Below are 23495 nucleotides of genomic sequence, written 5' to 3' on the forward strand. Positions count from 1 at the left end.
GAGGTTGTTAGGAAAGTATTGTCAGTTTTTTAGTTTTTTCTGACTTTATTTTCTTATTCGGGATAAAATGGAAGTAAATTAACAATATCATCATATCATATCATTGTTAGTATCTACAGTGCTCCACCTAATGGATAGGTCAGCGAACTCCTTCTCTTAGAACTGGGGAGGCTGGGAGTCGAAGAAGTCGGACCACCCGACTAATGTCATCCTACTTGATAGAGGTTTTTCAGCCAAGAAAGCTTTAAGGAGGCGGAACAAGTGATAAACAGAGGAGAATACATTGTGTCAGGAGAATAGGGGAGATGGGTTACTGAGTCCTAGCCTACCTCTTCGATTTCTTGATGTTTCTCCTTAGCTAAAAGGGGTCTCGCGTTATCATGAAGGAGATGAACACGAGCTCGTCTTGGCCGCTTTTCTTTTCGCAACGTTCTGGGCCTCAGTGACGTAAATGACAGCGGTGGGAGTGTGTCCTTGCGATAGCAGTTCGTAGTACAGCCTTCTTCTCAAATACCAGAAGCAGGACCTTAAGGCCGTCTTGGTTTGCATGTCTGATTTGGCTTTCGTGAGTGGCTGATCTCTTCGAGGAAGCACCATGACACGATGTGAATTAGAATCGTAAAGTATCCAACTCTTTTCTCCACTAAAAGAAAAAAAAACTAAAACTAAAGTCTTCAAGGAACTCCTTTGGGCGGGAGCGGAGAAAGAGAGACTGGCAGATGGAAACCCGGGTGTACCGCGTTTCATCCGTCAAGCTATGAGGGTTCCTTCGAGTCAGCACTTTTATGTAGTTGAGGGCCTGGAGGCGGCTAAAAGCTGTTGGTTGGCTACACCCGAGTCTCATCGCAAGAATCCGGATGCTAACCTCCGGATCCTCTTTGATAGTCGCGTTCTTCCGTGTGGGACCCCTCAACCGGAGCTTGTCTTACAAGCTCTTCTTTCTGTTGTCACTCCACTGTTGTGGTCCCATTCCTAGAAGATGGTGTTCGCATTTGTGAAAGTGACATCCTGCTTAAAGTTGAGGAAGGGTGCTCATTTCTATATACGTTTTGCGGAGAAGTTTCGAGAGTGTTCTACAAACACCACATGATATAATACCACATAATACAGCATGGGTATCGATCAAGAATCGAAAGTTCCGCACTTTTCAGAAAAGAAATCATGAGACTTACTTATCAACATATTAGCACTGTGTCTCAACTTCATAGGATAAAATATTGCAGAAATAATCTTTGCTATCCCCATATCTAAAGAATTTAGAGAACCTTATGCTCAACAGGTGAGTTTTCTGTTTCTTTTATGAAATATAACTGAAAACAAATGCAGGCAATCCACTACTAATGCAGCAATTGTGCTAGCCAAACACCTGTTATGCTCGCCATCTCTGAGCTGTTGTAGTGAAATTAGTCGAGAGGAGATTAATGATCGAGTAATGAAATAAATACAATTCTTTACGTCCGCATCTGAATTATGCGAACGTAACGGACTGGAATTGTGATTGTTTTGGTCACAATGTTCAAGACTAAGATTAATATCTTTTTTTGTACGTGGGAATATACAGGACCGTATACTTCCGTGTTGTTTTATTCTTGAAGAATACGCCGCTATAGAAACCTGTAGTATCTTTGGACCACATTTCACACTTTGAATCGAATGATAATCCTTGAACTTCTAACTGTAGCCTCTAAATACAGCAGGTTTCCAGCTTTCCACTTCTTTGCTACCAAAAAAATTAATTCTGTGTTCGAGATTGCTTTTTTTTTCCTTGTTTTGAATACCTTAAAACTCTAACATAACCATAAATTTGCAAACCTTCTATTGTTATATAATCGAGCGTACTTGTTCGACTTTATCTCTCGATATTTTCTCGCTCGCCCTCATATATACTCCACGCCAAATATGTACAACCGAGGGAGCGCGACACGCTGGCCGCATCGCATTCCCTTCCTTTACGCACACTGCTTTTCCATTTAATCACTCCCACCACACAAAAAAAAACTAATAATAGGTACATACTACGCATACTATGATATCTGTCGATCTTGTAAAAATCCAGGAATACCTTATTGATGCCGAGGACAGTCGATGGAGAAATTTTAAGCATTTTGCTCGGCAATTTTGTCATTTTCGCGGGCATTAACATGTGAACATTCCCTAGCGATAATTCAGAAGAAATTTCTCAGTATTTAAAGTAACGTTAACCCTATCGCTTAATAATTCACTAATCAGAACAAGAAGTAATTCATCATGTTGTAGAATTTCCAGGAGCGCAGAATGAAAAGTGAATGGAATGAAAAGTGCTCATCCTATCAGCATCAACGATGAATAGCGTGACAACTTTTTCCGGATATTCGTCTTTGTATTGGAGTGGAATTTACATAATAGCCGCACAGATTCTTTCAAGTGAAAAGTAATAGCGTAACTATTTTCCAGTCAACTTATATTGGAATATGCTCCAAACTATAATTGACCAGTTGAAACGTTATTGAGCGCAGATTTCAGCAGCTTCTCTAGCTAGTATGCGTTCATGATAATAAATAAATAATAATAATATAATAATAATAAATAATTGCCATCCTCGTTTTCTGGCTCTTCTTTTTTCCTCTACTTTTTTTTTACCTCATCATCCTCATTTTCTAGCTGTTGTTTTTTTTTTTTTGAAAAAAATTATAGACACCGTAGCAAGTTATGAAAATGTATGAAATAATTCCGCCTTGCTTCCGTTCGATTCGCTCCAAAATCGCTATGTTCGCGTCTGTGAATGTCACATAGGAGCCGTGTTGGTGGTGACGCTGCCATGGTGACGAAGTGAGCAGGAATTGTCTGCGACTTCAACGACAACCTTTGGAAATATTCTTCTGAGTAATTTAATGTGTTGTAGCCACTTCGTCCTGAATTTCTGAATTTACTGCTTTCTTTTTTTCTCGGTGCTAGGTAATATTGCGTTTTTTTTTCAAATGTTAATGGATTTTTATATACGCTCGTACGTATTGATCACTGAGTAATTGCTCTGGATAGTCATTTTTTTCACTAGCGATTACCATGAAGTCTGTTTTTATAGTTTATCAGAGTATATGTCTAAGAAAACTGACTAATATGGATTATAAAAAGATTAACATTAGCACAGATAGTACTTTTGAAGATTACTTATGATACAGGTGGAATTCTTATGTTTTTTGCCTACAATTCTCGTTCATAGAGTTTTAAAAATACCTCATGTTTTGTAGTTTTTGATTTTTTCTACATGTACTACTGTTTTTAATATTTAAAGCTACTAGAAACTGTAATATCATTAAAAAAAAGTAGAAATATCATTACTGCGTAATCGCTCTATCTCGTCTTGTTTTTTTTTACTGTATAAGCGAATATCCTCAGAGAGTAATGAAAATCTGAACGCTTAACTTTAATGCCGTAGCAGAAAGCAAGTCGTCTGAGAGGGTGATCATGAGTTATCGTGTCGTCGTCGGTCCAGGATGAAGTGGATAAATTCTAGGAGCGTCTGTGATTATGTATGGGAGTGCTTTTATCTCCTCTAGTCTTGTAATTCCCGTTAAAACGATCTCACAGTAAACCCCATTAACCAAACGACAGCTCCTCTACCGCCCACTGTAGGAAAACTTAAGAAAGGGACATCACGAGCATCTTTAGCTCCAGATCTTTTGCTTTTTTCTCCTCTTCCTACATTCTCTTTTCTAATAGTTTTATTTCTTTCAAATATCTTCTCCACATATTTATGTTTTATATCTTAACAGTGACGTTAATTGATAAGAACTGAAGTAATTCCAACCATACGGGAAGGGATGAATAGAATGTATTCCAACCTAGAGCGTCTATAAGTTAGGAAAGTAGTGTAGTAAAGGAAAAAAAGAAAAAAGATCAATGCACCAAAGTTCCTAGAAATTAGAAAAAAAAATAGAAATTTTCCTTAGAAATTATTATATTGTCAGTTCAGAAGTTGATTGTGATTTACTAGTCACCAAAATTAATTCATACTATTTTTAACTTTGACGATCTTTGCGAGTTATCAACGCCGAACTTCAATTAATGTTGCAAAATTGCTTCGATGTGTTTATTCCTTACAGAGAAGTGCTCAGTGATTTACTTTGAGCTAATCGGCGGGCTGATATTATCAGCCTGACGCACTCTCCAGTATCATCCATGTGGTATGTCGTTCTTGAGCATAGCCTCTCGATCTTCAGCAAGAGCTTGCGAAGAATCAATCAGTCTTCCACGTGTTACCCACCGGTACACCATATCGAATTCCGCGTAAAGCTCTTCATTGTGGCATACTTCAGGCCAAAATTAGCCAAACTCTAAACAGCTTCCTTTCTGTGCAGTCGATTTTCGCCATTACTATAGATGGGTAGACCAACTCTCCGATTCCTGTATCCGAAGCCCTGATGAAGAGATTCAAAAGCGGTTTCGAAGTCCAAAAAGGCTAACCGCATTGACTTCGAATCCAGCTGAGCAGATGGTCATCGTAGATCGGCCAGGACGTCTCCCGGCTTACTCGTCGTGACTTTCTTCTTCGCGATGTTTGATAAGTCGGTGCCAGATTATTCACTCCGACACTTCGTACACGCACCAATGACTTTCCTTGATATTTCCTTGTATCCATGATGAATTTCTTCTTGTTTAAAGGAATCATGTGCGTGTCTTCACGAAGCAGGTTTCCTTTCGTTGATCTATATTGAACTGGTGATCTTCGTCACGTCACGAATCACAGGCGGAGGAAAAAATTTAGGCGGAGAGAGATTTAGGCACTTCTGAACTAATTCCATCATCCCTACCAGATTTTCTATTCTTCTTCTTCTGAATCCAGAACAGAACCTCATTCAGGACGGTTGGTGCTGTGCGACGTGTGCTACATCGGTTAATTCCATTTTCCCTGCACATTCGATTGCTGTTCAAGTCCCATCTCCATAGCAGCGATTCCGACAATGATAACTGGATATCCTGAATATCAAGGCTCTCATTGTAGAAGAAATCCCTGTTATTCTCGTACAATCCAGAGTGTTCGTAATCCTACAGTCGTACAAATCGCATCTTGACAACGTTCATCGACCAGTTTTTGTAGTCGTTTCTCAGAATTATCGCGTAGACTCCTACTTTTCTTCATCGGCGTTGCCACAGTAGATGGTGACGATGTAGCTTCCGACACTGAAGTCGGCCGGTCTTTGATGCGTGTTTCCTACAGTGCAGAAAATGGCACACAGAGATATCTTATAAGTTTAGACAGGGCACCTGTTGGACTTCACTTAATAATGTCCGGCAATTCAGAGTGACGGAAGGGATAGTTGTTGCCAAAGAATCCATGCTCCCTTTAGGCGTTCGACCTTTCAAGTTGTGGTCTTTGGTGATGTGCTAGATCTCAGCACCTTTTCGCAATATAGGGGAATCTTGCACCACATACCTTTGCAGGCCATGTGTTATAGCTCGTACGATCCCAATGCGTATACTCGAATGTCTTACTGCGTTTAGTACAAGCAGGACCACCGTGAGCAGGTAACAACCTGACCCGTACGTGCATATGCGTATGATCATCAACCAAGTAAAATAATCAGCAAGGAATTCGTATTTCTAGTCGTCCCACTTCTCAAACCCACTTGGTTGTCGTATACAAGAAAAAGTTTCTGATTTCTATAGTTATAGTCTTTACAGTACCATCAAAAAAGATCTGTGCTGTAAGAGAGCACGAGAATTTAGCACAAACTGAAAGAATACTTCACATTACAGCTGTAATGTTCACGACACAATATGAAGAAATGCTCGAAGAGTGTCGCGAACACTACAGCTGGGAATAATCTTTATAACAGAAGAAAAAAAACTTCAAGTACTGCTACCTCTTATTGTGATCGAAGGAGGCTTTAGATAAGTTTTTTTCCTTCCAGTTAAAATTTGTAAATATCTATGTATTTACAAGAGTTTTTGTCTTGTGACCTCATTCGGTTCCATGTAACTGGACACGTTTTCCTTACTCTTCCTTTCCTTGTAATTCTTAACAGGGTTCTTCTCTCCTCAACTTTTCCTACAGAATTTGGTCACTGAAAGATTTCGTTTTCTACCCCGCGATCTCCGATGTGTTGACTCAACTGTGGCTATCCGCTGGATATCCGCTCCAGCCAGCCGTAAATATAATTGACAATGCGTGGCAGCGCTGAAGAATTATCTATAACTTTGAGTCTGATCTCAGGAAAGAAGAGTTCTGACTGAAAGTATTTGACGTTAACGGAGGTATAGCCCGATCAAAATGACATGAAGTACGCTGCTGCTGCGTAAGCGGCTGCGGTCGAAGCGGTGTGGTGGAGCTGGCGATTAGTCGAGGTCGGATCATCGCGAACTCCAGCAATGAGAGATGCTAGGGAAGGCCCTCTGTCGATCCTAACCGCATACTGCAGCTGCACTGAGCTTCAGGACGGTTCGACCAGACATAGGTGGATTTCCTTCCTTGAAACATTTTTAAACCGCCCACGCAGTGTTGCAAGGCGGCCACATTTATCTCGTATGGCGAAACTCTGGTATTTGTCGTCTTCCTTTCTGCTTTGAAGGTAGAGCTAAAGGAAGCTCCGTTAAGTGTCCCCTTATTCCAGCTTCGTCTGAAGCACAGCAGAATGCAGCATCAAGATCGCGAATTTCTCCGCAGACTGAAACGACCTGCTTGCAGTTCGAAACTGCTTTCTCTTATTACTGTGAGCTGCGTTGTCAAAATAATTTCACCTGTTGAGTTCACCTGCTGAGTGACGATAATGACGGTGATGTGATTTATGATCACTTCGAACACTTCTTTATTAATGCACTGCAACATCGCAGCAACATAACAACAACAAAAACAACAAGAAATAGGAGGACAAGCCAAAGGACTTGACAAAACACATCCCGACTGTGCTTACCACAACGAGTCTTGTCTCCCAGTCGTTTTCCTTCTCAGCTGGCGCCTCGTAGAGTGCAGCTCCCTTGTCCTCGCAATGCTAAGAGCGACTAAGTGCTAACGCACTCTGAGTGCTCACGAAAGTGGCTGCATGATTAGAGAGCAAGAATATCGTATGTAATTTTGCAATTTTCGCCCAGTGCCTAATTTCGTACTTCCACTGACAAATTTTCCCCACTGAAGTTAAGTGTTTTTTTTTAAATTCGCATAGAACAATTCCATACAAGCATATATATATATATATATATATATTTTCACATCATTGCCCGGTTACGAATGAATGGCTGTATAATTGCCAGCAATCGGAAGTGCTTAAACTTTGCTCGCATTGTGCAGTTTTAGTGTAGTTACATTCCTGAATGTATAAAAACGTATAAAAAAAATTGCATTTGCTCTCCTTCTTTCATATATTTGCGCTTTTGAAATTTGCCCAGACGCAATACATCGGCAACACACTGGACTGCACTAAATCTACTAGTTTCTAAGTTTATAGTTGAGTCGATACTGATCTATTGTAGTACTATTTGACATATTTCTTACTTTACCTGTTTAAAAAGAATTTTTCCTTTAATTGCTATCCTGGGATCAAAATGTTATCACATAATTACTTAGTGACTTGCGAAATGATGCCTTTTTGTTACCCATGACGAGCTAGAATTTTTCACCTGAAATCAGACATTATTGAGCGAACAAATCTTATCTTACGAACGGAGGCAGCACATCGAGGTTTCTTGTAAACCTACGGCTCTTTTTGAGCGATTTCTACTGGACGAAACAACTGAATATCTCCTTTTATCCTATCTTTCATCTACGTACTTACCACCGCAGGTGGAGGCTGGGAACGAAAATTCAAAAAAAAAACCAATTTACATCTAGACGTAAACTTCTGTTTCTTTGCAGATGCTGTACATGAAACGCTATATCGATATTGTTATAATAATACCAGCTCCAACAGCTCTCATTTACTCAAAAACAAGGAGAACTCAAAGGGTCGATTAACTCCTGACAAATGAATTTATCCACATGTGATGGGCGTTTGTCCATCACTCCACACCGGCAGTAACTGCAAGGCACTTCTATGATTCCTCTCGGCGCTTTTTGCAATGAACAGTTGAGTTTTTGAAAAAGTAGCACATCCTAAACGGAAAGTGGGTTAGGATAGCAATGTCCGCCAGCGAAGTTCCGAAGGATTTTCTCTCTCCCATAGCTTGTCTGAAGATTGACTTCCCAACCCATCCGTTTACTTATTAAAACTCACAATCTAACAACAATTTTCTAGGTCTAGGTCTACCTGCTACGTTGGTTGTCTTGACGTGGGCAGATAGTTCTGTCTGTCTAGTTGTGGAAAGATTTGATCATTATAATCCTGCAACCGAAATCGTAAAGAGAGATGAGCGGAACCACCTTGGGTCCGCAACCTAGCTCCCTTTCCTGGCTCTCCCTTCTCTGGCTTCTCCCTCGGATTTGTTCACCACGTCAGATTCGTTACCCATGACGAGCTCCCTTTAACTGTCTACAACTCATTATAAACCTATACAAATCACTTCGGTTGCGGACACATCTGCATGAGGTGCTGATGGCCATATTCAATCGACACGAAAACTCCTAAGGCTTCCCTCCTTTTTTCGAAGATTCGCACGAAGAGACATCGGGAAAAAACACACGGAAAATCGGAAAACTTGGTAACTATTGGTAGCTGTGGGCGCTTTGTCTGGAATTAGCAGCTGCGTCACCGCATCAGGGCACCTTCATCCCGCTACGCGCAGCGGCTTGAGACGTCTGAGGACTTTTCTTCCTTTTTTCGATGCAACTACTCATTAATTTTAGAAGAATTCACAGTTTTTCGTGAAACTTCACTGTTCTCCCAGCAATGCTCTTCAGAATTACAAATTTTATCTGACATTTATGGCATGATTCCGAAAAGCTAAGCAGAATAGAAGACTTTTTACTTTCCCTAACCAGAAATGACGGCTCCTTCATGTCCTTTCACGCAGAGAAAATGGCTGCGGTTTAACTACTCAGCTAGCTCAGAAAGGGTACGAGTTTTCTAGTGGGACGAAATGATTTAAAGACAGCGTAAAAAGTTACGTTCACGAAATTAATGTAGTGTGGAAACCTGATGGAAAACACAGAATTCGGGTTGTAGATTACGAAATTGAGGGCGGCTCAAGTCTATTTTTTCTACTTGTTCTAAACATTTCGTTGAAACGGCGTTTGTTCCTACGAGTTACGTTAAAACGCGCCCCTCTGCACTCCGATTCTCCTAGGGTCCCATTGGTTAGTTTAACTTGAATAGGCTGCCAAAAAAACCTTATTGATTCTCGACCGCTCACCTGTGGACGCGCGCACAGGGGTTCCAGTTTAATTCGTAGGAAGGAACGCCGTTTTCCATGGCGTTTCTTCCAACGAGGGGGAAATGTCGATTAGAGAACGTGAGCTGAGGCACGCTCATATTTTTAAACTACATCCCGAACTCCGTATTTTCTATTTGGTTTCCATACTACGTCAATTTCGTGATATGTTGCCTTTAATTGAGCTCGATGTTTTGATATTCTGCTGCTGCGATGTAGGGTCACGTTTATAGCGATCGAACACCAAGCGCCCTACGGAAGGTTTGATTACTCAGGTTTCATACATTGATTCTGTAATCTTACCTGGAAGTTCGCATCGGATGGGTTAACAGGCAGACAAATTGCTGCTGCATGTTATCCAAGGGAAGTAATCAGCACTTATTTTTTGCTGGGCGATCCCCGACATTCGTACATAACGACGCACACGCTTTCTTCACAAACACTGACATGCACACATCTTTTCCTTGATCAAAAATTTATTCTCGTGACGAAAATAGGCACCAAAGCTTGCGTTTGTTAAGAATTTCTCATGGGTTGGTGCGAATTCTTGTTTTCGTGTATTTCTTCCAATTCAATATCTTCGGGATCCATGCTCAACATAATCTTTGCTGCATAAGTTTTGGACACGTTCACGCTTGGCCTACTCTAATTATTCTTTCATGCGTTTAGGAAACTATTTTCCGATGCATACCGTAGTTGCGCCCAGATTTGAAATTACACATTTTTGCTCTGTTCAACTCCATGACAACGATTTTTTTGTACACCCCGACCTCAGCATTTTCTAAGTGTCGTGATTTTGTGACGGTTCTAGTTATTCTTATAAATTGTAGCGATATTTCTTTCAAAAACATTCATCTGGCCATTCATTCTCTTCAATTCTTTCTACTTCCAACTATTTTGAGTTTTTTTTTTTGAATTTTCTCTTCGTTCATGTGATGTTTTCGTCGTTCTGAGTAAGAGATAGATGTTAGGAAATGATGTGGTAATTTAAATTCCCATCCACGCTCAGCTAATCTCGTGATTGATGGGACTACCGCGTGGAGAAAGTTACTAGTGTTAAATAGCTGTCTGATAAGATCCCTTCTTTAGCTATATTTTCTAAACTTTACTTTTTTTTTGATAAGGTATAGGATGTAGTGGTCTTTGGGAGCTTAGGATATTTCGTACTAACTGTTTTTGCTATTGTATAACACAGTTAAGTTCAACAAACATTGTACTTATTGTAAGCTTGCAAGAAACTTCGGATGATTCTTCCCAACGTGATTGTGGTTTCTAATGATTACATTGTCGAGGCCACACCTGTTTATGTTCGTTGAATAGGTGACTTTTTATTGCACTTCTGACTATATTATACTACTGCTTACAACTTCTACTCATTGCGCAAAACAGAGGTCTGCAGACTACTTCGTCAAGTTATTTTCGTTTTTTTTCTCGCTTTCGTCCTCTAAGGAGAGTTTTGTATTCACTTGAAAGGTTTGGAATCAGTTAGGTACAGTTTTAAAAACGCGTCTTCATTTGTGGGACAACGTGGCATAAGCAGTTGGGTTCGAATCGACACGATCTCCATACACTTGCAAATGAGTGCACCGTTGGTTGCAGATTTTCTCACCCCAACACCAGCCACAAATAATGCGAGTTAAAGGCATCACAACACGAATCTGGAGCGGTACGGATTTCCGATGGAGTATTCGTATACGGAGTCGTAGATTATGGGGAGGAGGATGATTCCGTTCATTTCTTCCTAATTGTCGTAGAAAACGGCCCGGAAGATACGGCTTCGAGCGTTCCGGCGCACTTTTCCCTACAAAGAGGGCGCCAGGCCTGTGCGGCGCCGCATCTTCCGGGCCATTTTTTACGGCAATTGGGAAGAAATGGACGGAATCACACTCATCTCCATAATCCTCGATCCCGTATACGAATGCTCCACCGGAAATCCGTACCACTCCAGATTCGTGGGGTGATGCCTTAAAGCACGTATTGCAGATCTGCAGCCAATGCTACTGTAACTGTCCGCGTTCTTCTGTCCTTGAATCTTGGCATGTTGAATACGTAGTTTTGTATGATTTGCTTGAGCTGTACCTAAGATTGCTACTGATCTTCCTTACTAACTATCACCTAACGTTTCGGTGTCATCCTTCGTCAGAGCCTCAGTCAGAGTCAGAGAAAAAATCAAAGCCAATGACAATGTCCTCTCCAGCACCTCTTCACCCTACAGAAAGCGTTCAATGGATAGGGAAACTTAAACGGCAACACATCTAACGGCTAGCGCTTACCTCATTTGCTGACGTTCGGTAACGTAACAGACTACCAAGCAACACAACTATGAATCGCAAAGGTTTTTTATAGGGGCGTGACGGCCCGCCCCGAAGATCAAAACCAGTATAGAGATTCGCAATCTCCGTACAGCTGGGAAAACCAAGGTCTCTGTTAGTGATAAGGGAGGGAAATTGGTTGTCTTGTCACATGAATTAGATATAGAATATCATAAGTGGTATTGGGGGCCCATAGATAGAATTTTCTGGCTGCTCAACATAGTCCTAAGCCAGCTCCTCAGATAGAGATTGTGTTTCCCGACAGACACTCTTTCCCTCCCGAAGGCCCAACGTCGGCTGCCCAAACCGGGTCTACAGAACGACGTGAGGATTGTGGAGATACCGCCAGCAAATTTCAGTTGTCACTTGGTACGCAATCGCCCGTAGGACCGACTCTGCGCAACTCCTTGCTGCGTGGTTTGTCGTATGGAAGAGAGGGTGATTGCATAGTATCAAGGGTGGTGTATCGTATCGAGCAAGTCATGTGGCAACGATTATATAGGGATTATACGATTACAACATATATATATATATATATATTGTGTATGAGTGTTTTTGTGTATTCGGGTCAAAGAGCAAGTAGATGGACTCGCAAACTCTAAACTCTCCGCCCCTTTCGGAGCACCTTACAATATGTCATCAAAACTCCGAAGTAGAAGTAGAAGTTACGATACTTCCCTTTGATTTTGAGATCATAGCGCGCAGAACACTAGAGGCATCTTTGATAACCGTCATCAGTCCAAAAATGAACAAAGGGATGAGTGCATTGCGATCACAAACGAACCAGCCCCATATCAATCTCTGTGAGGGTATTGACCTACGGAGCGGGCAGTCGGGTCCCTATAAAAGCTCTTGTGATTCACAAGAGTGCTACGTAGTGGTCTGCTACGTTACCAAACTCAGCAAATGAAGTAAGCACTAGACCAACATCAATCTCCGTGATGGCCGATAGATTGTCCTTTTAGTTTGCCTACCGTTTGAATGCTTTCTGAAGGGTAATGAAGCGTTTGAGAAGTTAATTCACTGATTTTTTTGGTTTTTCCAGGCTCTGACAAAGGCGATAACGCTGAAAGATCAGCACCGATCTTGTCTGCAAGCAGTTCAGGCAAATCAATCAAAGCTACTATGAACACTCATTCATTCTCGGACCAAGGCGATATGAAGTTTGATGCTTCTGCGTAAGCAGCAGCGCTCGAAGCGGTGCGGTGAGCGTAGCGGTTAGATACTAGGGAAGACTACTCATCGGTGCAGCCCGCGATGGTTCCATCTCGATCTCAACCGCTTGGCCCACCGCGTCGCTTCAAGTGCAGCCGCTTACGCCACCGCACCGAGCTTCCTGCCGTTTGACCCGGCTATACTCTGAGGATGTCTATCGAGAATTGTGTCTTATCGCTTGTGATGCTCGCGTTGCGTTAACACAACACGAAAAGGCAAGAATTTAGAATAAGGGAACACATCGTAAACTCTGGGGGAAAGAAAGTTGAGGGAAGGACACCTAAAATGTGGTCGTTTTGGCTTCCTAAGCAAGTTTCTTCAGATCTGAGCCATTATGCAAGATTGGTTGGATTAGTAATTACGTTGATTGGCATATAGTCGAGTCAAAACGACGTGAAGCACGGTGCATTTGCGTACGTGGCTTCTGCCGAGGCGCTTCGGTAGAACGTAGCGGTTAGGAGAGTGGTGAAACGCTTGCTGACACCACCCATCGTTGCAGTTTGCAACGGTCCCACCTCGATTAAAACTGCTGCCCGTTTCGAGCGCTTACGCAAACGAACCGCAACTACACTCGTACTTCATGCCGTTTTGACCCGACTATAAATCTGTCTTAAGATTTTCAAGACCAAGTATTTCATCATTATCTCATTCACTTATCCACGTGTTTATTTGTTTATTTTTTGATTGATATGTGGATTGTGTCCATATACACATCAATTCGTTCAGTTGCTCCGTTTAATAATAGGATGAATAGCTACAAATTGCATTCGAAGAATCCCTTTTCTTTTAGTACCGGTCTATTGTCAATACTCACTGTTCTGTTCAATCTACCTGCGTCGCTGCTTGAGCCTTTTTTAATTCTTTCTATTTCTAACAACGTTTTCTACGAATTTCTCTACTTATCTTCGCGATTTTGCACTTGCTTATTTAGGAATGGAATATTTCCGACTTTTTTCTGTTGCTGTTATGGGAACAACTGAGCGTCACCTAATTTAGTGGGAGCATCTACGGTGGAGAAAAATCACATCTTTTTGTTTTGCAAAGTTTTGTTCTATGTTTTCGACTCGCGTCTCCGAAAAAATAAACAAATAAACAAGTGGATAAGTGGATGAGATAATTATGAAATACTTGGTCTTGAAAATCTTAACTTGCTTGAGCCTTTTCTAAACTTTCTCTAAATTTTAGCGCTTTTTTTTTTGTGCTCATTTCTACTTCGCAAACAGTGATGCTTCTCCTTATTAATTTCGAATTTTTTTTGTGCTGATTTCAGTTTCATGTCAGCCAATATACTCGATAATCGTGGTGTAGTCGGATTAGAATGACTTCTAGCTCGGTGCAGTTAAGTAAGCGGCTGCGTACAAAGCAGCATGATTGAGCTACCGTTTAGGATCGAAGTGACACCATTGCGAACTGCAACGATGAGTATGAACTGATATCATGAGCCGTAATCGTTCCTAACCGCTACGCTCCACCGCACCGCTTTGAACACAGCCATTTACGTAACTGCACTATGTTTCATGTTGGTTTCATCCGACTATAACCAATGAAGTCCTCTTGTTGTTACCTTTTTTTTTTTTTGAAGATAATTGTGTCCAACTGAATAGTTTCACTTTCTGTTTTTCGTTTCTTCTTTATAGCTGTTATTAGTTATGACTCTTCAGTCATAAAAATTAAAGATAACAACTACTCATTTCAAAGCACCAGTGTTTACTCAGCCAGAATCAAGGCGTTTTTTTTTCTTTAGCTTCTCAGCTTCACATTTTGATTTCCACAGGTATTGCAGACCGTTTTCCTTTACACTCTTTTAAGCTAATTTGGAAAGAAAACTTTTATGCATGGGTGTAGGCGTAGAGTGAGTGCTTTCATGCTCCTCGCTGTTGTTTTTGTGATTACGCCACAAGTTTATATTCCCTTAATTTTGTATGAGCATAGCACATGGATCGCATGTGAGAACGTCTCACGCTCGCTGACGTGAACGTTTCGGCGTTCTCATTATGATTTGATTTAGACATCAATGACGTTTTCTAACTCATCCATCTTTTGACGCTATGAGAACATCTGACTTATTCCAAGCTTAGTGGAATTAGTTACAAGTGAACAAGTCTTCATAACAGAATTTATACTGCCAATTTCCACCTGTTTATCGCTTGTTTATTGAATACGGGGCGCTCCGTTTTTTTTCTTTTTGTTCGTAACTCTGCTGCTTTTGTGTACCTTTTGAACGCTCCTTAGAGCTGCTGTTCTATCGATTTTAGAGTGTTTTGGAGTTGTGCTATTCTGTTTTAGTGTTTTTTTATCGCATACACAATAAGTGTTTCAGTTTCTTCATCTTCCTAATCATTATGTAGTTACTTAACGAACTCTTGTGTCGCACTTTTTGAAGCGTTCTTTTCTAGGTCTCTTCATTTGTTAATTTTTTTTTTTCAAGGATCGTATGGGAACTTCTGCAAGTGCTCATAAAACGGCCGTGAGAAGCATAAGTATCGATCAGGACGGCTGGAATAGGTTAGAGCTAATACTGGTTGGATTTGTTTTTGTTGTTTTCTCTTAATCTAACCTAAAAAATTGCCTTCCAGAAATTTCCGAGGGCAATTTCAGAAGAATATGGTTGGGGGAGAGGTGCTTTCAACTCTTATTTCTGGAAGCTCCATCTTCCTTTTTCTTCTCTTAGTATATTTAGCTAACATGTTACATGATTCTATAACATTAATGCTTAGGTTTTAGGGGGAGGGGAGAGGCTAACCTTGTTATCAACCTCTAGAAATAGGAGTGCCGTTCACCCGACGATTTTTTAAAAATAGAAGTTGATTTCTACATGTAGTGTAGTTTTGTCTTCGTATGGCATTGGTGTTTAGTCCAATGCTAAACCGATAGGTAATCTTATAAAATTCAAGGCCATGTTCGGGAAGTCGAGGAAGCAGTGCCGCTTCGCGTAGGAGTCTTCCAGTTTTGCTGAATTTTGTTGGAAATGTAAGTGCATGGATTTATTCTTTTTGAAGAGTTATCTATTTCTGTAACAGAAAATTTTAGAAATCATCCCGTGACGAAAGAATGACCAAAGGGGAGCGGATAAGATTAGTTGATCGAGCGATGAGAGCTGAGTCTGCTGCTGCCGAATGTGAAAGCAAAATGAAGGGTATGGAGAGGGAGGTAAGTGTGGTAGAGTCAAAACGACATGCAGCACGGTGCAGTTGCGTAAGTGGTTGCGCTTGAAGCGGTGCGGTGGAGCGTGACGGTTTAATCGGGGAGGGGGAGTGGACCTTTACTAGCACCATTCATCGCTGCAGTTTGCGATGGTCCCAACCGACGTTCGCTCCCGATCCCTACCGCTATGTCCGCTTCGAGTGTAACCGCTTACGCAAGCGCACTGTGTTTCATCTCACTTTGACCCGGCAATGCCTGAACACGAGTCAACAATTGAATGCGCGAGGTCCTCGTTGTCGTACAAGTTGTGAATAACAGCCGAATATTAAATTTAGTAGAAAGGAAGCCACAAGCCTTCCTTCCTACTACATTTAATATTCGGTCCTCACACCTATTATGTGCGAAGCAGCGAGGTAGACAAATTGGTCGAGTGAACTATAGTAGACTTAAAGTCGCTGCAGCAGTTTGCAATAGTCCCAACTTCGGTTCCAACTGCTGCCTCCACCGCGCCATTTCGAGAGTGCACCGTGTTTCATGTCTTTTTGACCCAACTATAGGCATTTCTCAGCATTAGTAAAAAAAAATTCACATGGGGAGGTTCTGAGTCGCCAAGACCGATAAGGCTCTATTCGGAATGGATCGGACTATATGCACCAGCCACTCGGGGGAACGCACCAATGCGAACAAAAAAGTCGGTCTCATCCCATCAACAGAAGCAAATAGATGCACAAGAGAATGTTCCTACAAATATCGGACATGTCGAGCACATCCCTGGTTACGCCATCAAGAATCCATACAGTAGTATCACATTCTTTACATTTCATGATGCGTGACATTCTATCTGTAGTGCTGATGCATTGCTAAGCAGATTCATTGCATTCGAAAGCAAATCTGAATCGGTCACTCCCATGGCAACCATTATAATTCAAATTTGGAAGCACCGAATCAGCAGTTATTTGTAGGCTTAAGTAATAACTAGTAGTGGCGGTAGTGAATAATGTTAGGATCAGAAAAATAGTAATGAAGTGTCAATTATATGTGATGCAATTTATCTAACTATCTCATGTTTTTGAGAAGAAAAATTTTCCTGTTTACCTTTAAATGTTCACCTCTAATACAATTCTTTCGTATAAAAATTTAATTCATCTTTTATTTAACAATCCCCGTCGAAGTCGTCAGACCTTCGGTACATATATCTGCAAACCTTTTGAACTCCAGTTTCTCAGGGAAGAACATTCAGGAATATTTCTTACCAACCATTTTCTAGATTGTTTCGAAAGATCTGAAAAGGTTGTACAAAAACTACAAAAAAAAAACCCTTGGAACTGTTCTCATTTTTCTTAAAGTAGCAATCATTTTCCAGATCCGAACTTTGGAACTACGAAATCACGACCTGTCGACCGAAGTCTGCTGGTTGCGCCAGCAGTGTACTATTTCTTGTCCCGACGTATGTTTCGTTGCTTCTTTTCCCTCTTAATTAGCTCATAATCAAAAGTGCTAGTTAATTTATTTATTGTCATAGAATTAAGAAAAATGTGGGTTAATCATAACAGGTGCCTAATGGTTCTATGGCTTCCTTCGTACCACCAAGTTGTTCCGAACAGTGCCAAGTAGAGAAGAGATTGCTGCACGACACAGTTGCTAAACAGGTAATGTAAAAACTTATCCTAGTGGATACATGGACTATGTCTCTCTTAAGACTCCGTTATTTGGATCCATCATTTCCATAAATGCAAATTTTGCTGGATTATCCCTGGTAGATTTCGCTTAATCTGCTGCAGAATGCCGATCTGAACAAAATGCGCTTGGAAGTGGAGCGATTTACGGCTTTGGATATACGAAAAGACATTCGAATTTCGGAACTCATCAAGGAGCTTGATGCTGCAAAAGCTAGGATTGCTGGTCTCGAAGGCGAGTGAATCCAACTTTTAAATCGAGCTAGATACATTTAAATACATTTTACACATTGAACGACGTATTACAATAATGTCGTCTGAAATGGAAAGTGTTAAAATGTTGTTTTAACCTTAGATGCGTATTCAAACGAATTTCACTGCTCGAGAAACCGAAGCTTTTGGTATATGTGAACTCACAGCGCATCAGAAACACTTTTTCTTTTCCTTGGATATTTAGCTTTCAAGAGAGTTCTTTCATTTGAACACTCAGACACTCACTGCTTTTCTTCCTTGCATTCGCGTTATTTAGGTCATCTTGGAAGAAATTTGATGAGAAAAAAAACTAAGAAAGGAAACTATATTTGCTGCTGCAGCAGTACCCTTAATGGGCAACTTTCATTTCCTTTTCTTTTCTCAAAGTCGCTTTATAGAGTTATGCAGAGACCAAATTGGAGCTGCTGCGTTATCGCCGGTTAAGCCTTCCGCAAAAGGTGACATGAGGGAAGTGGAGAAGGACGGGAAGGCTGTAGAAGGGAAACGTAAGTAGAAGGTTCTTCATTTATCAGTCAAGTTTACTTTATTTTTTTATCCGAAAAATATATTCTATTCGATGGACAGATGGGTGCAGACTTATTTTTTGACTAATGAAGAAATCTGGTTTTCAATCACGCAAATATCATTGAAACTAAATCAATAACTTGGAAGTTTCCTACTCTTATTCCTCGATTCCTTCTACTTTTCGTGCGCACACTCCTTTTCATTAAATTTGTAGGTGAAGAAGCAGTATGTGATGACATTTCTGAAGAGATTCCCGAAGAAGTAGAGGATGGAAATACCGTAAGAGGACCTGCAAAGAACAGCAATCTTCGAATTCAAACCTCAAGGCCCCGACCTTCCTTCCGTAATATTTTCACGATGGGCAAAGAACAACGAATTGATGGAAAAAGTCTAGCTTATGGTACGTCGATGATCTTTTCTGCTGCATCATTTATCTTGTCTTTTTAGTTCGTCCAAATACTGCAGTTGAACAATCGTCTTCGGAATTTTTACCGCCACCGTTGGAACGCGTTGATACAGTGCCTGTTTTGAGATCAATAGAAATAATGCCTGGTATACCGAGTGAAAACAAAAATCCGAATGAGGTACGTGCGTACCAGTGTTGCCGATCCTTTACAGGTGCAAAAACCCTGGCTATTCTTTTTTCAGATACATAGAGATGTCGATGGCGACCCTTACTTCTATGAAAAGGATATTGTCGAGGATTCTGGTGCTGACTCGGATATTGATGTGACAGATATTTTGGGGAGTTCGAATAAATCAATGGCAATGGTAGGTTTTTCTTAATTCCTGTAACATTTATGCTGCTCACTTACTCCTATTCAGCGCCTTCGTTGTTCATTGAAGGTGGTGATGGGTGGACTGAGCATTGACTTCTATTTTAAAATGCACCGTCCAGGTTATATGTCTTTTTGAATAACACGTAGCAATTAATAGAATAGTTTTGTTCCAAATAATAAACAAATGTTTCACTCATTACCCGGTTTTTTTTATTTTCGTGGAGTCATCAAGTTTTAACGTTGCGTAACTTCTTCTGTATTACAAAGTGTTAAGTCCGTCTTAGTTGATCTGCGCAAAGTAGTGGTTTGACAGTCATAATCAACGGCATTTTGTTGAGAATCCAATTTTCTTCGAAAGTAGTGCTGGACTACAACAATAAAATTGTACGTATAGAGATGTCATCGTACCTCGTTTGTTCATAAAGTAGTCAAATTATGTACCTAACACTCATGTATTTGATTGGTTACCTCCATTTTTGTCTTTACTTGGTTAGATACTTAGGTGGCCCGTCTTCACTGAATGTGCTGGTACCAGCATTTTTGTCTCTACTGTCTTTAAAAGCAGCATTTCACAAAATTGACGATGTTGAAACCTCTCATGGACAGTGTAAAGTTCAGGGTGTAATCTACTAGGATGAGTGTGTTCACGCTCACTTCCCCCTTCCCCATCCTGGAAAACGGTGTGAGGAACTTTTACGATACTTTAAAATATAACGCACCACTCTCTCGTTCATGCGCTGTGTACGTTTCTCATGCCGTTTTCGAGAACGATTAGGGGGAATTGAGCGTGAACACGCTCATATTCGTAATCTACACCCGAACCCTATATTATCCATGACAGGCCTCAACGTCGTCAATTTCGTGACATGCTGCCTTTAAGCTACAGTTTATACAATTCTCGTCTCTTTTAATGGTAGCGAAAAGTCTTTCTGCCACACTTCTAGTAAACACAGAAATATTTTCGTTCAATTTTCGTGACCTTCAGTGCTCTGTTTTCAGTCTCAACGATCGTTGTCCAGCAAGAGCCGCGACTCCGGATACTGCCGAGGAGATTCGATTTCCACAAAATATGTAATTAATAAACAAGTTGCATAACAGTTGTGATTCATCGATTTTGATGAGAGTCGAATGTCACGATAGATTGATTTCTATCGGAAACTGTCGGAGGGTGTACTTACAAAAACGTTAAAGAGATTCACGCTGAGCAACCGTAGGACGAGACGCTTTCGAAGCAGTTTTGGGATCTTTTCGGTGAGGTGACCATAATTATTGCTTTCTTGACATACCTCCTATAATTCTTCACCTAACGACTCTATTCGTATGCTTCACCATGAACGCCGAAATTTTCCTCGTTTGTCTGGCCGCTCACAAGATTGTTGTGTCGAGACGTGCACTTAATTGGCAATATTGTTCACGCTCGTCAGCGACCACGAATCAGTCACAACTGCGTTTTGATTCGGCTCTCCACATTTCTTGGAGTCTATTGATTGTCATTGATTCCTCCGTAGTGAAGTATTGCTGTAAAATGCCTTCTGTGATTGAAAGGACAATGATCTGGTGAGTGTGGGAAAATGGTTACCAAATCGCTACACATGTGGTGCTGATGAAATTCTACGTCATAAGGAAATTGCGTACGGGGTCCACTTCTGATTCTTTGTCTAAAATCGCGAACTGTTCTGTGAATGAGAATTTTGTACAAATACGGTGTGAATAAGTGGGAAAAAAAGCTAAAAGCTCAGAATAACGTTGTGGTCGATGTGGTTGCAGTATTTGTGGATTAGTGGGGTGTGGCGACAGTCGTTCTGCGCTTCTCCAAGTGATATTTTCCACTCCTGGAATTTTTTTTCGTAGTTGTTTGCTCGTGTGTGTTCTTTTGTCTTTCACGTTTTCCCTTCTCATTTTCCTGACTTCTATTTGATATCGTCCCGCCCATTATCCTCAAAATGCATGTGTTCATTCTAGCAACGCGGATTTCAGTGAAATCCTAAATCGGGCTCTTCTTTAGATGTCTGTTATATTTCTATCTCTTAGCATAATTTAGTAAATTGGCTTGTTAATTTGTTGTGATGCAGTTCATGGAAAATCCCAGAAACGAGTTTGTTCTTTGTAAAGAAGATTCCCATGCTCTTTCACGATTAACAAAATCTCATCATTCTCGATTTAAAAAAGGCAGCCAAGCTACAATAACGAGAATATTTTGGGAGAGTTGGTTTGCGTTGGTTGCTTGGATTACGCACGGAAGTGCAGTCGCACGCAAATTTCTAAGTTTCCCTGTATAGACTTTTGTCGTTCACCTTTTTTTGGACTCTTCATTTTTTTTTGCTATTTTTTCTCACATGACATTCGAATATTCGAATGCCAACAACGTGCGTACGTGTAGTTGTGAAGAACGGTTTAATGTACATGGGCCTATGCAAGTTTAGAAAAAAAAACCGCTATCGACTAACATCCCTGAAAAAAAATGAGAGGGCATCTCAAATTTCAAATGAATGAATTAAGAGCGTTTCTTGGCGTTTCAGGGACAACCTCCTTCAAGTCCATTCTGACGGGGGATCGCTACGCGGTTCCATGGCTCCTTACTGAATTCTATTCCTGCTTTAGTTGAATAAACACGTGTATCTGGTTTATATATCTAGATCCGGTTTCCTCTACTTTTTTTAAACTAGATCCTGTCTCGAATTACCGATTTTTATAGCTAGGCGGGAGCTGAATTCTTTTAGTTGAGTTCCTGAAACGTCATACTCCTAAGAAAATAGAATGAGATGCTACAAAGACTAAACGGGACGAGTGGTGAGAGTAAAGGTATGTTTATGGTTTCAAAATTCCAGTGGTTTGAGAGTCTGTTTATTTCTTTAATCCGAATACTAACCATTGAAGAATAAAGGGAACTGAGAATTCTGTATTTTAGATTCATATTTCAAAAAGCTAAATCCTCCATGTTGTTGAAGTTTTAACCAATTTAGTTCACATGCATACAGTCGGCGTAAAAAGTGCTGTAACCAATTAGTGATGACCAATTATGTATTCGATGAAATCGGGCTCTGGCTCGGCTCCACACGACAATCTCCTCACAGCTCTCTTTTTCATGTTTCTGACACTTTTACATTCTTGACATAGGGAAAAAGATAGTTGGAGAAGGGGCAGGGTGGTGGGAGGGGATGCTCAACGTCGTGCTCCAGTCGGACTGCAGTTGGATCGCAAAAATCGCTTCTAGGGCACAGAAACCGTTCTTAAAGGCATCACCCCACGAATCTGAGGTGGTATGGATTTCAGGTGGAATATTCGTATACGGGATCGTAGATTATGGAGAGGGGGGTGATTCCGTCCATTTCTTCCTAATTGCCTTTAAAAAACGGTCCGGAAGATACGGCTTCGAGCTTTCCCGCGCGCTACTTTCTACAAGGAGTTCGATTGGAGTGCGCCAGCTTTGTGCACGACCCCCATCTTCCGGGCCGTTTTTTTATATCAGTTAGGAAGGAATGGACGGAATCACCCCCTCTCCGAAGTATCCCATGCCGTATACGAATACTCCGCCTGAAATCCGTATCTCCTCAGATTCGTGGGGTGATGCGTTTAACTGTTAAATGCGGATTGCGGTAAAGCCATCCTTCAGATCATTTTCGGTTCCTTTTTAATCGTTGAAATTACTACGTGATGTGACTCAGCTATGCACTTCCAGTAAGCATGTTTGGAAAATTTGGAAAATACAACACAATAAAAATTACAGTGAAAACATTGGTAGTTCATCTTCGTTATTTCTCTTAGTAGCTTCAGCCCACGTATCATAGATTCTCTATGACTAATGCTTAAATTCGAGAGCCTCCAAATACTTAGCAATTCTCTTCCAGTGATGACCTGTCTATTGATGAAGTATTGCTTTCTAACCGTTCTTAACCGTGAAATGGGAAAACCATTTGACAGTTAAGACGGTTTTTATACCCTAGCAGCGATTTTGGCGTTCTAAGTCCAGTTCGATTACAGGAACGTTGAGAACTCCCCAAACCCCCTTTTGTCCCTTGCGTCGTCGTGTATCGCGTGACTTAGGTTACATAATCTCATCGATGTTCATGTAAATTACTTATGTAGCTTATTTCGGTTCTGTGGTGGCTCTAAGATTTTAGTTTGTACGGTTCCGTTCCTGCCCCATTTTTTCAAAGCAACTTATAACACAGGGATGTGGCGCACGAAACCAATTCCGATAAAGTCATGATGTCATTGTGGAGGTGCCTGACAATAGAAGGATTTAATGAAGGTGCGAAAAAAAAATGTTTCCTCAAGATTACGACTGCAAGGGTGCTGGTCGCGCAGTATTA

The 23495-nt window shown here is 40.9% G+C and overlaps 2 protein-coding genes across 4 annotated transcripts; one reads left to right on the top strand and one right to left on the bottom strand.

Moving 5' to 3' along the window:
* Positions 1–4152: 4152 nt before the first annotated feature.
* RB195_002986 (uncharacterized protein) lies at positions 4153–5530 on the bottom strand (the record flags this gene model as incomplete). Of its 2 annotated transcripts, none has more annotated exons than XM_064200473.1 (4): positions 4153–4289; positions 4791–4956; positions 5030–5191; positions 5414–5530. In XM_064200473.1, the coding sequence occupies 4 exons, from the start codon at positions 5528–5530 to the stop codon at positions 4153–4155; spliced, it is 582 nt and encodes a 193-aa protein (XP_064056353.1). The 2 variants fall into 2 exon arrangements, with proteins under 2 accessions (XP_064056353.1, XP_064056354.1); XM_064200472.1 differs by lacking the exon at positions 4153–4289 and adding an exon at positions 5245–5364 and having other exon boundaries at positions 4874–4956; positions 5110–5191.
* A 6806-nt stretch (positions 5531–12336) lies between these two features.
* Positions 12337–20277, top strand: RB195_002987 (uncharacterized protein; the record flags this gene model as incomplete). Of its 2 annotated transcripts, XM_064200474.1 has the most annotated exons (14): positions 12337–12400; positions 12637–12769; positions 13129–13219; positions 15235–15311; positions 15701–15776; positions 15837–15956; positions 17314–17397; positions 17504–17599; positions 17732–17865; positions 18287–18384; positions 18618–18803; positions 18851–18987; positions 19052–19174; positions 20168–20257. In XM_064200474.1, 14 exons carry the CDS (start codon positions 12337–12339, stop codon positions 20255–20257), a joined length of 1509 nt encoding a protein of 502 aa, XP_064056355.1. The 2 variants fall into 2 exon arrangements, with proteins under 2 accessions (XP_064056355.1, XP_064056356.1); XM_064200475.1 differs by lacking the exons at positions 12337–12400; positions 12637–12769; positions 13129–13219 and having other exon boundaries at positions 15241–15311; positions 17732–17861; positions 18277–18384; positions 20182–20277.
* Positions 20278–23495: the final 3218 nt, after the last annotated feature.

This window comes from Necator americanus, chromosome IV (genome assembly GCF_031761385.1).
Source record: "Necator americanus strain Aroian chromosome IV, whole genome shotgun sequence".
In the NCBI taxonomy this organism is placed as follows: domain Eukaryota; kingdom Metazoa; phylum Nematoda; class Chromadorea; order Rhabditida; family Ancylostomatidae; genus Necator; species Necator americanus.